The 11,256-nt window shown below is 40.9% G+C and overlaps 1 protein-coding gene across 1 annotated transcript; it reads left to right on the top strand.

Annotated features, from left to right (window-relative positions):
* Window positions 1-451: 451 nt before the first annotated feature.
* Window positions 452-10,997, top strand: ITM2B (integral membrane protein 2B; the record flags this gene model as incomplete). Its single annotated transcript, XM_009864899.1, has 5 exons — window positions 452-580; window positions 3,033-3,239; window positions 5,278-5,388; window positions 8,820-8,970; window positions 10,275-10,997. Coding segments are annotated over 5 exons (687 nt in total), but the record flags the coding sequence as incomplete, so codon positions are not given.
* Between the last annotated feature and the right edge of the window lie 259 nt (window positions 10,998-11,256).

The raw sequence follows: 11,256 nt of genomic DNA, 5'->3' as shown, positions 1-11,256 counted from the left end.
TGCTCTTATTGCCTTTGATCTTCTGGTGGTTCTTCAGGTTCACTTAAATTGCATATACCAAGATAAAAAAGAATCTGACCTTTCTGAATTCACTTCCTCACTCTGCTACTGTTGTATGGAGTTGCCCGAGAGCGGGTATTTTTCTGTCTGCTGTCTATAAAGTGGCTTCCTCTGTGTTATTAGGTAACCCAGGAGATTTTGTTATATTTTTCTTTTCCTTTAGTCAGAGACAGTCACATTGAAAGTGACTGTTGGTATGAATTTTCCTAAACCTCAAATTAAATAGACCCGTTTTAAACTTTACCGAGTAAGATACATTTCCAGACAATTGCGACGCAGCGTGTATGGCTTTTTCTGATAAATGCAATGTTTGTGCTCGCTGGGCCTGAGGTGTCTGCTAGCCTGGGTGGCTTGGGAACAGCGTATTGAGGATCTCTCTGATGTGTTGCAGGACCCTGAGGATGCTGTGCCTGTCGGGCAGAGGAGGGCCTGGTGCTGGTGCATGTGCTTCGGGTTGGCCTTTATGCTGGCTGGTGTGATCCTAGGTGGTGCCTATCTCTACAAATATTTTGCGTTCCAGGTAAGTCAAAACTACATTCAGTTATGGGAGGGTTGTGTTTTTCTCTGTTACACCCTGTGTGTGGAAGAGGGAAGAGGAGCGAGGCTATTGCCATTTTTATCATTCTAAAACTTCAGCTTTTCTAAAAGCAAAGTGTATCGCCTGCTCTGAAGTTATCTGTTAGCAGAGGAAGGCAGGAACAAAGCTGGCAAATAAGAACACTTTTGAAAACCTTACTTTGCAGAGAAAGGATTATATGTAAGTAGGACTTGAGTTAAGGAACCCCAGTGGTGTCCCAGATTTTCACCTGCTCTCTCTCCCATTTCGCAGTCTGAAATACTGGAGGTGGATTAACCCCTTGAAAGCCTCTGTATTTGACCCCAGATTTCCTAGACGTGTGCTGTACTGCTCGTGCACAGGGAAAGGACTCCTTGTCAGAGAAGTGCAGTCAATCTTTGCCTTCCCAGCCCTCACCTTCCCAGCTTCCATCGCAATAAAAAATAGAGGCCCTACAGGAGGCTGGGGAGCACAGTCAGTGCCCTGTCCAGTCAAATCCACTCTTACAGGATTAGACCTCTGACAAAATGTGTTTTCAGTCTTTAACAAATGGCATCCCCGTAAGAGGAGCCCCAGGAAGGCACTGGTGCCGGCTGGGGAAGTGGAGCATTTACCTGAAACACAGGAGATGCGAGTTAAATATTGTCTTTCTTGGCGGGAGCTGCGGCACTGGGCGGCACTGGATGTGCTGGGCTGGCGTCCAAGTGGTGCAAGGGTACCTTCCCTCCTTCGGAAACGGCCGGGGTTGCAAGGTTCACGGGGTCAGGAGTGAAGAGGATAAGCAAAACATGAATCCCTAGCCCGCTGCTTAGTGCACATAATTACAAGAGAGAAAGCCTGTGCTCGTCACTGGTACCAGGATTGGGTTTTTTTTTTTACCCCCACCTGTTTTAGTAGATGTGAATGTGGAAGACTGATTAAACATGAGAAATTCTAGCTGATTTGGCAGTTTATAGTCTCTTTGGCTATCATATTAACCTAATTTACAGGGGGGCGGTAATGTTGCAAACGATGCTTAAACAGCATAGCGTATTTTGGTGGATTAACAAGAGCAGAGTGGCTGAAAGTCTGCTCTCTTGGTAACATATTTTATCTGTGCTCAGCACCGCGGTGCTCCACCTCTCGCACAGCAGCGAGCCGAAATTGAAAGTGCTGTTTAGTGCAAACCTGCTCTACTTGTTCATGAGTCAGTTCTGCGTTGAAGGAGACGTTCAGGAATTGAGCTAATGTTGCACTGAAGGCATGTTTTCAATGTAAAACTTTAAATCGATGGAATGTGCCTATAAGTTGTGTGTTTCTAAAAATATCTGGCGTATACATTTGATATATGACTTCTGATTCAGGATTCTATTTTACGCTTCACTTCGATAACTTGTCCTTCTGTCACAGTGCACGTGACACAAATTGGCTGTTTTAATTTCTTTTTATTACCTTTTTGTCTTTAAAAACTGTTCAAAAAATGATTAATTTTAGAAATTGACTTTCAAAACTTCTGAAGCCTTGCAAAACTAAGCAACTCCACAGAATAATTGAGGTTGGAGGGAAACTTTTGAAATCATCTGGTCCAACCCCCTGCAGGACCAAATTCAGAGTCAGAGTTGCTTTTTAAGGGTGATTTGTATGACAACTTTCAATGTTCTAAAGTGTAGATACTGACTGCAGTTAAATTGTAATTTAATAATACAGATAAGATCATAGAATCATAGAATGGCCTAGTCTGAAAGGGACCTTAGAGATCATCTAATCCAACCTCCCTGTCATGGGCAGGGACGCCTCTCAACTAGATCAGGCTACTCAAGGCTCTGTCCAACTTGGCCTTGAACACCTCCAGGGAGGGGGCAGCCACAACATCTCTGGGCAATTTATTCCAAAGTCTTGCCGCCCTCGTACTGAAGAATTTCTTCCTAAGGTCCAATCTAAATCTATTCTCCTTCAACTTAAACCCATTTCCCCATGTCCTATTAGTGGACACTCTTGTAAAAAGTCCCTCCCCAGTCTTCCTGTAGGTTCCCTTCAGGTATTGGAAGGCAGCTATTAGGTCCCCCCGAAGTCTTTTCTTTTTCAGACTGAACAGTCTCAGCTCCCGCAGCCTGGCCTCATAGCAGAGGTGCTCCAGCCCCTGGATGTAGGAATTTCATGGATAATAGGTGCAAAATCAGAGAATAAATTTTAAGAACCTGCTTTGGGGATCTTGTTTTCCTTGAATTCAAGGGAAGGACTCCCTCTGGGTTCAGTGCAATCAAGGTTTTACCCATGGCCCTGTTGCAGATAGCAACTAGCTCCTACTTTGGTGTATGAATTAAATTAAAGGGGAAACATTTCATCTAGTCTGACAAGTTTTTCTTCTCCGCAGTGCTTTGAGAATATTAAACTTCTAGGCTACTGATGTTTTTGTTGATGGGTTTACTATTTTTAGCAGGGTGGTGTGTATTTCTGTGGAATAAAGTACATTGAAGACGGCTTAAGTTTACCTGAGCCTGGGGCAGAGGCTCAGAGCGCTCGCTACCACACAATCGAGCAAAATATTCAGATCCTGGAGGAGGAAGATGTTGAGTTTATCAGCGTGCCAGTCCCTGAGTTTGCTGATAGTGATCCTGCTGATATCGTCCATGACTTCCACCGGGTAAGAAATATTTGTGGAGAAGTGGAAAGTATTTAAGATGTGAAAAGTGTTCCCCCTGAGTCACCCCGGTAGATGTTCTCCTTAATTATTGTGGTGAGGGAATGCAGAGGGTGGAGAAGGCAGGAGAAACATTTTGATCAGCAGCAGGCTGCAAGCAGTTATTAACTCGGCATACAAAGTACGGCATTACACAATCATCATGAGGGGGTTTGTAAACCACCATTTGCAAATACGCTTCTGTTTTTAGAAAAGGAAATGTCTTAGAGCTATTCCTTTTCCTTAGTAGGAGGAAGTAAAGAGAATATAGTTTTTGTGGTGCTGAGTCCACCGAGACAGAATTTGAAGAGCTGCTGTGGTGCTGAGGGAAGTTGAGAAAGGGCCGTCATAGCTTGGACTTCAACTTGCAGGTTGACGTCGCTGGGTATGTCCAGGTACCCCCAGAGGCTGCTCTCATAGCAGGACTCAAAACCCCCAAAGCAGCAGCAGAAAGGGAAGCAAGCAACCAGCTGAGTGCCCCTGGAAGGGAGCTCATTTCCCAGGTGCCATAGGAAACCCAACAGAAAACTAAATTTTCCTTGTGCACCACAGGCTGCTGTGATTCCTAAAGGCACTGAACCGGGGTATCAAGGCACTTTGAGCTGTTTCTTTCTCTTTTTTTTTGGTAGAAAATGCTTTGATTGGTAAGGATCGTGGTAATATAAATTGTTGCAAAGGCAGTTGACAGGCTTATAGCTCTTGGTAGTAACAACAGCTGTAAAACAATTAGAAGCCCCTCTGTTTTATGTATCGGCCTGATGGAAGCTGTCTGATAGTGATGAAATGTTCTACAGCTGGTTTTCAGGAAGCTAAATTTCTGTGAACATTTGAAGACTTCACTGAACAGCCTTTTAGAGGAAGGCTGAAAAAGAAAAATAGGGAAGTGTCTTACTTTTTTATGCAAACTTTAAAGTTTTCCAGGCAAAGTGAGTGCTATCTATCAAATATTTATAACCAGATTTGGAGGAAAACATTGCTTGCTTGAACTATGAAATTTAAAAATATTACTGAATATATTTAGGGAGCTCCTGTTAAGAGGTAGTGCAAAGCATCTACAGAGAGTAAACCAATTAAAAAAAGAAAAAGAAAAGCAGTATCTAAGAAGTAAATAGGAATAATATTGTATTAGAAATTTGCTTTTTTGATTTAATGAGTTAAAGGTTTTGCTCTAAATGTTGGTGCAAGGATCATTTGCCAGAGGCGCAGTGCTTACTCCTGTGTAAAGAGATGAGTTGCACCGGTGACTTCTGTCCTGGTACTATTTTGACTGTTGGGCTCTTGGTGCTCAGTATTTTATAAATGTCCACAGCCTTAGAGCTTTCAGCAGCTTGAGATAATGTCTTCTTTAGCAAGAACAGATGCAGTAAAACACAGCTCAGTGAACAGACCTATAGCATTTATCAGGATAATTCCCCAGGCTTTTGCATCTGTGTTTTTATAAAATAATGGCAAATATTGCAGCTCAAGTACTATAAAGATAATAACTCAGCTACGAATAATCATTAACGCTTCAAGTCAGTATAGTATTTTTGAAAATAAAAGGATTTTTGTTGCATTAGCTTGTAAAAGCTTTTTTTTCTTATATATTTTGTTCTTACCAGCAGCGTTCTTTCCCCTTTACACTGTAACAAAATATAAACACATAGAGACAAGGGCGAGGGTTTTGCCCTGTTGTTTAAAAATGCAGGCACTAGGAATAAGTGAATACTGTACTGGATTCCCCGACAACTCAGAATACACCTTTGTAATTTCATTACTGTAGTGCATTTGAGCTTCTTATCACCTGCTGCCTTGCACAAATCCCTGGCATAGATTTAAAGTCTCATCAAGACTGCCTTTTATTTCTGCATTTACCTACCATCAAGTTGGAGTGCACTGGGCAGACTTCACAGTGAACAAAGTAGTAATTTGAAGCACAACTGCAACAGCAGTTTAGCAAAGTCTGTGTGTAAGATTTCTGATGTTCCTGTTATCTTGATTAAAATAACTATTTTTTAAACAGAGACTCACTGCCTATCTTGACCTTAGCCTGGATAAGTGCTATGTGATTCCTCTGAACACTTCAGTTGTTATGCCGCCAAAAAATTTCTTGGAGCTGCTCATCAACATCAAGGTATGATTAAATCCTAAGGAATTTGTTCTTAAGACAGGGAAAAAGGAGAGTATTTTGCTTTTTTTTTTTTTTTTTTTTTTTTTGTTGACCAGAATGCTGACTTTCACGTAAGGTGCATGTGTTAGAAAGTTAACCAATCATGAGATCTTTGTGGAGAGAGAAAAACAAAAAAATCTGCAACCTTATTAGTTAATTAACTCCAATGACGAAGGAATTGTTAATTCAGCGGAAGAAAAGCAAACCTGATTTTGTTTGTTGATGCTACAAATTTGATTGGCAAAACCGTGTAGATGTGGTGTGCCTAGACTCTCTGACAGTAGTCAGTGTGCTTTTTAAGTTGTAATCCCTTGTGACTAAAGTTTCTGTAAAGCGTGGACTAAGGCTGGTTAGCTGAGAGGCTTAAAGTAGATATACTGGGAAATCCGTTTAACGTGGGCGTTGTTTAAAGTGCAGTTCCCTGGGGTTGGCCCCTGCTTTGAGCCGATCCAGTGGCTGGAGGGTGATGTGCGTTGGGTGTATCGCATCTCCAGTGTGTGCTGGGGGGAATCGGACGTGTGGCACCAGGTGTGATGGTCCCAGCGCCGCGCCCGAGTTCCAGCAGCCTTAAGATGGATCTTCTTGTTTCCAGGGAGGATTTGTAGGAGTGATCGGGATTTGAACTGTGTGATTAGCAAATCCCATTTAAGCAAGAGGGAGTTTAGTGTAAACAGATTTGGTTTTGCAAGCACCAGACCTTCAGAACAAGATTTAGCGTCCTAAAAACAAGGACCCTGGAAAGGACTGAGATACCACAGTCACGGAACTTGAGTCTTCGCTGTAATATTGTGGCAACTCCCCAGCAGGGTTTGATGATTGAATACCGCTGCCTGGCCTGTGGTGCTGGTGCTGGCTGGCTTGTCACCACCACAGGGACACACTGTTCTGTTAGTAGTAACTGGGTGAAACTTAATGGCCTGTGAAATTGAGGAGGCCAAAGTATAAAATCTAATGGGCACTATTACGAGTTAATATGAGTCATCTTTATATATAATTTTTTTTATAACTCTTACCCCGTGTGCTTTTAATGCTGGTTTCAGTAGTATTTAATTTGGTTTCCAGCCTTCTAGTTTCTTTACAGAACAGCAAAACACTCTGAGTGGGGAAGAGAGCTGATAAGAGCTAATTTGTGTCTTAAGCTTTGGGGAGAGTGTTTTAAATGTTATTTTACTGGGCTTTTGTAATTTTAGAATTGTTAATACCATCCTTGGGATTGCATTTTTCAAAGAAGACTTGAAATTAGGACTCCAGAAACAATTTTCGTAATTTTTGAGTGGTTCGTGTATATAAACAAATTTCATGTGAAAAATGACTTCACAAGTAAATCTTCTGCTATTTTTTTGCTTCCTATTTTGAGACTGGCTATTTAATCACACTTTCATTTCCTGTACATAAGGATGAGGCGGTGTCTGTAAAGCCCAGTGACGTTGGTTTATTTTACTTTATGTATGCTGTTTTGTTTCAATTTTTAGTTCACACCAATTCCTTTGTTCAAATCTGTTACTTTTCTAGTTTGTCGTTAGTACTAAATCAAATACGCTTTGTTTACCAGTAAGAGGATAATGAGGCATCAGGCATTTAAGTGAAAATCTGCAAAAGCAAACTGTTTTGATCGTTGTCCCCAACAGTGAGTGCCCTAATTTTATGAGACATCTGCTTAATTCTCATTGTATTAATAAGAAGCTGTGGACATTTGATGTCTCAGGAAATCAGGCTAAATGTGTTGTAACTGAAATTTGGGAAGCTGTTCTGCACATGCACAAAGTGAGTAAATTCCAGCTGTCCTGCTGTCAGTGGTTACAAAAAAGGAAGGAAAAAACCTCAAAATTGAAGTACTTATTTCATTAAAACGAGCTCTGAATACATGCAGAGGGCGTTTTATGAAAATTAAGGTCTCTGGGATGTTTTTGTTGTTTGGTTGGTTTTTTAAAGCCATTATTTTAGCCTAAAGAACTACAGTTCGATATATTGATACAGTTTGCTTAAATCTGCAGACGGTGGAAGGCTGGGTCTGGGAGATCATGGGAAGTCCTGCAGTTTGGAGGACACAAGCCCGGGAGTATCCTCACCGGCTGCCCTGAGCCCTCGGCACCGCTGCCCACTTTGCTGGTGCCCTGCGCTGCTGCTTTGCTCTGGGGCTCCGCTGGGGCTCTGTCCTAAAATTTTGAGAGACCAGAGGTTAAGATACAGTAATTTACAGTGATGTAATTACCAAATAATGGGTGGGAATAATTTGGTAGCTTGAGGTCTCCCAAGTTCTTTAAAGAATAAAGGTTGCAGTTTTTTTCATCATACTACACGCTGAGGAAAATTTTCATAATTTGAAGTGAATTTAATACAGTCCTTTTTTTCTTCACTGAAAAGAACAGGATTTAAGCAGCTTGGGCTGAAAGGACAGTCTTGTTTTGCAATGGCAATTTCAAGTTGTTTATTGTCAATAAAAAAATACAGCGATCTCTTGCCACAGAAGCTAAGTTTCTTTCCAAAATAAGTGGTCATTTTAATTTTAGAAAGCAAGCAACACTTCTACTGCTGCAAGTTAGAATCACGCTAACAGGATTTCTTAAGTAATATTTCAAAAAAGTTGAAGATTATTTACCAGTGGCAGTCTTAGGCAGTTGGCTGATGGCTGAGTGTGTGCATCTTCAGCTGTGTACAGTGAGATGTGCACAGATTCCTCCATCGTTTCAGCCGTGGCAAAGTTAACACTGAAGAGGCTGGAAAAGGCTTGGGAAGGCTTTGTGTGTTGTCATGGCTCTTCTGTTTTTCAGTTTCTTGTCTTAAACCAGTAGATATACGACCATGGCTCTCTTAATAACTTTCCACATGAACAATTGTGGGACTTGCCGTAATAACTTATGGGGTTAGATGGTCTCATCTTGAATTTGGCTCGAGGTTTGTCACCCGCGCCATGAAGATGTCCAGGGATTCCCAAACCCTGTGGAGTGCAGCTGGAGTTACATCCGCAAGAGTATCTCCGTGCAGGGTGTGCTCCTGCCAGCTCCTGTTTGGCAGTAGTTCCCATGGAGAGGTCACTTGGGCTGTTGTAAGTGAAAATTTTGGGTGATAGGTGCAGGCTTGATCGGTGACAGTGAGTGCTCTTGGAAGGAAACCTTTCTCTGCTGAAGACTGATGTTTCTGTAGCAGGGAAGGCAGTGGATGAATGCATCAGTGGGATTTTTTTGACCTTTTTGAGTATAAATATATATTTCTGTAGCATGGTGCAGCCATGTTTGCACATTTAGAACAAAATTCTGTGAGTAACAATTATTTTGAAAGAATTCAAAGAAGATATGTCACAGCCCTGTTAAGGAAACACGCTGCAGAGCGCTTCTTCTCTATGTAGACCGTGAAGAAATGGCTTTTGACAGAGCTGCTACGTTTTTGTTCAACAGGCTGGAACATACTTGCCTCAGTCCTATTTGATTCATGAACAGATGATTGTTACTGATCGCATTGAAAATGTGGATCAGCTGGGATTCTTTATTTACCGCCTCTGCCGTGGCAAGGAAACCTATAAACTACAGCGCAAAGAAGCCATGAAAGGTAAATGCTTCTCCTCTGATCTTTTGTGTTGGCAGGAAGTTTGGTGTCACAGGAATTCAATAAATAGGCTTGATTGTGTTGAAAGGAACGACTCTTAGTTAAGCAAGGGCTGCTTATAGCAGTCACTGGGTCTGTGGGCTTAAGTGTGTGTGATATTTTCTTTGTGGGTATGGAAATAAGTAACTTTATTGTTGCAAAAGTGCGCTAGGAGCTGCTAAAACGTGTGTGTATGCATGGGTGTGTTTTCTGGGGTTCAGGCTTTTGATGCTTTAATCTTGATTTGTGACCCACCCCCCAAAAAAAAACCAAAAAAGAGTCTTTAATGTATGAGAAGCCATAGCTTTGTAGTACAGAATTGCAGGTTCTTCTTGTCCTTAAGCCACCTAGAAATTAGTTCGTGACTTCCTGTTTGCATCAGTGAAATGTGAGTAAGAGTTGTCTTCGCAGGAGGATTGTAGTGCTTGATACTACACCATGAAAAATGTTTGAAAAGCATTTGTTTGAAAATGTTTGAAAATCATTCTATGATTTGGAAGAGCCTTGAGAAGCTATTAAATACTATCTTAAAATTTTCACTCAGATTTTACTCAGACTTGCTTTTTTCTTTTTTTTTTTCTTAAACTGTGTGTGATGTGTGCAAGGGCGCACTGAAGCAGTTTAATTGTTTTAGTCGTATTGTTGGACCTGACTGCTTGGAAAAACAAGAAAAAGAAATACAGTTTATAAAAATAATTTAGAACAATGTTTAAAAATGAAAAGGTCTTTAATGGCAAAATCTTAATTCAAAATTCAGTATATTGATCCTGTGGTAATGCATGATGAGCACAGGTTAGCAGTGAGCATTAGTTTGACTAAAATTCCATTACATTCTGTCTTTTTCCAATTCCAATTTAAACAAGATGTTGTTTAAATATTACTAATCCACTCCTCTTTTTTGCCTGTAGCGGTATATTCCTTGGCTTTTCCCTCTCTTGCTGTCTCCACAAGCGCTTTCACAAACATGTAGAGAGGGGGATTGGGAACTAATCTGGTTTGAAACGAGCCAGTTGGGGGAATTTTGGCAGGTTGGTTTCAACTACACCAGCAGTGCAATTTGGTTCTCCACACCTTCAGGATCGTTGCCCGCTCATTCGTTTGGCACGTGTGAGCGCGTGCCTCTCTGTCCTTCCTCTGAGAGAGGGACTTGAAAAGGCGTAGTTCTCCTTGCTGGTGACGTCTTGTCGTAGCAAATGTAAAACTGTGATGTCTCTGATATACCTCACCCCCTCTTCTGTTTCACTTCTGCTGTTCTTTAATGAAAACAGGAATTCAGAAGCGCGAAGCCGTCAACTGCCGAAAGATTCGACACTTTGAGAACAGGTTTGCTATGGAGACGCTCATCTGCGAGCAGTAACGAGGAGCAGCGCTGCTCCAGGAGACTTCCAAGCTACAGTATGGCCCCACCCTTTGTATTGTGTGCAGTGATTATTTTTTAAAATCTTCTTTCATGTAAGTAGCGAACAGGGCTTTATTGCTGAACACCTTCCATACTTTTTCATCTCATGATACATGTAAAATCAGTATGTTTTAGTTTTTTCCTTATTTTCAGATGTGGTGTTCTTCTTATATTTGAATAGCAGTTGTATAAAGACTTAGTTGCTAGTGCATTTCATGTGATGAATCTTGAATACTAGGAAGAAGAGAAAGCCTTTGAAATATCCACCAGTTTTTAATTAAGTAAAATTGAAAAGAATTATTAATGTACAAATGGACTGCAAGAGCTACTTCTAATATTACCTGCTATATAGTTTGTTACAGCATATAGACAAACCTGTATTTGACTCTCCCTAACAAAGTGCAATTTGTTTCGTTTTTAAAATATTGTCCCATTTACCTTTTTAGATTGATTTCTGAGCTGATGTTTTAAAATGGCGAGTGTTTGCTGTAACAATCTTTTAGAAAATTAAGCAGTAACTTACGTTACTAACTTGTATATAATCCATGTACGTGCAATGGAAAATAAACCTTATAAACCCGTTTGTCTAAAAGTCATGTGTTTCCTTTTGCTATTACTGTTTCAGGGGGTTTTTTTTAGAGGACTACAATTAAATTTAACGGTAAAATTAATGCTTTTTACTTACAGTGCTGTTTTTAAAAGGGAGATGATAAAATGGAATAGGTAACGGCTGAGAAATTAAATATGAAGAGAGAAGCATGTTTTTCTGATCCTTTTTCAATTGAAAGCAGTACTGTGTAAATTCTGGGTTGGGATTTCCGCAGTGGTACAGTTGGAGCAGGTAGCCCAAG

This window comes from Apaloderma vittatum, unplaced genomic scaffold (assembly GCF_000703405.1).
Source record: "Apaloderma vittatum isolate BGI_N311 unplaced genomic scaffold, ASM70340v1 scaffold8102, whole genome shotgun sequence".
Lineage (NCBI taxonomy): Eukaryota > Metazoa > Chordata > Aves > Trogoniformes > Trogonidae > Apaloderma > Apaloderma vittatum.
The sequence above is the reverse complement of the archived record's forward strand: the minus strand, read 5'-3'. Positions and strand labels throughout refer to the sequence as shown.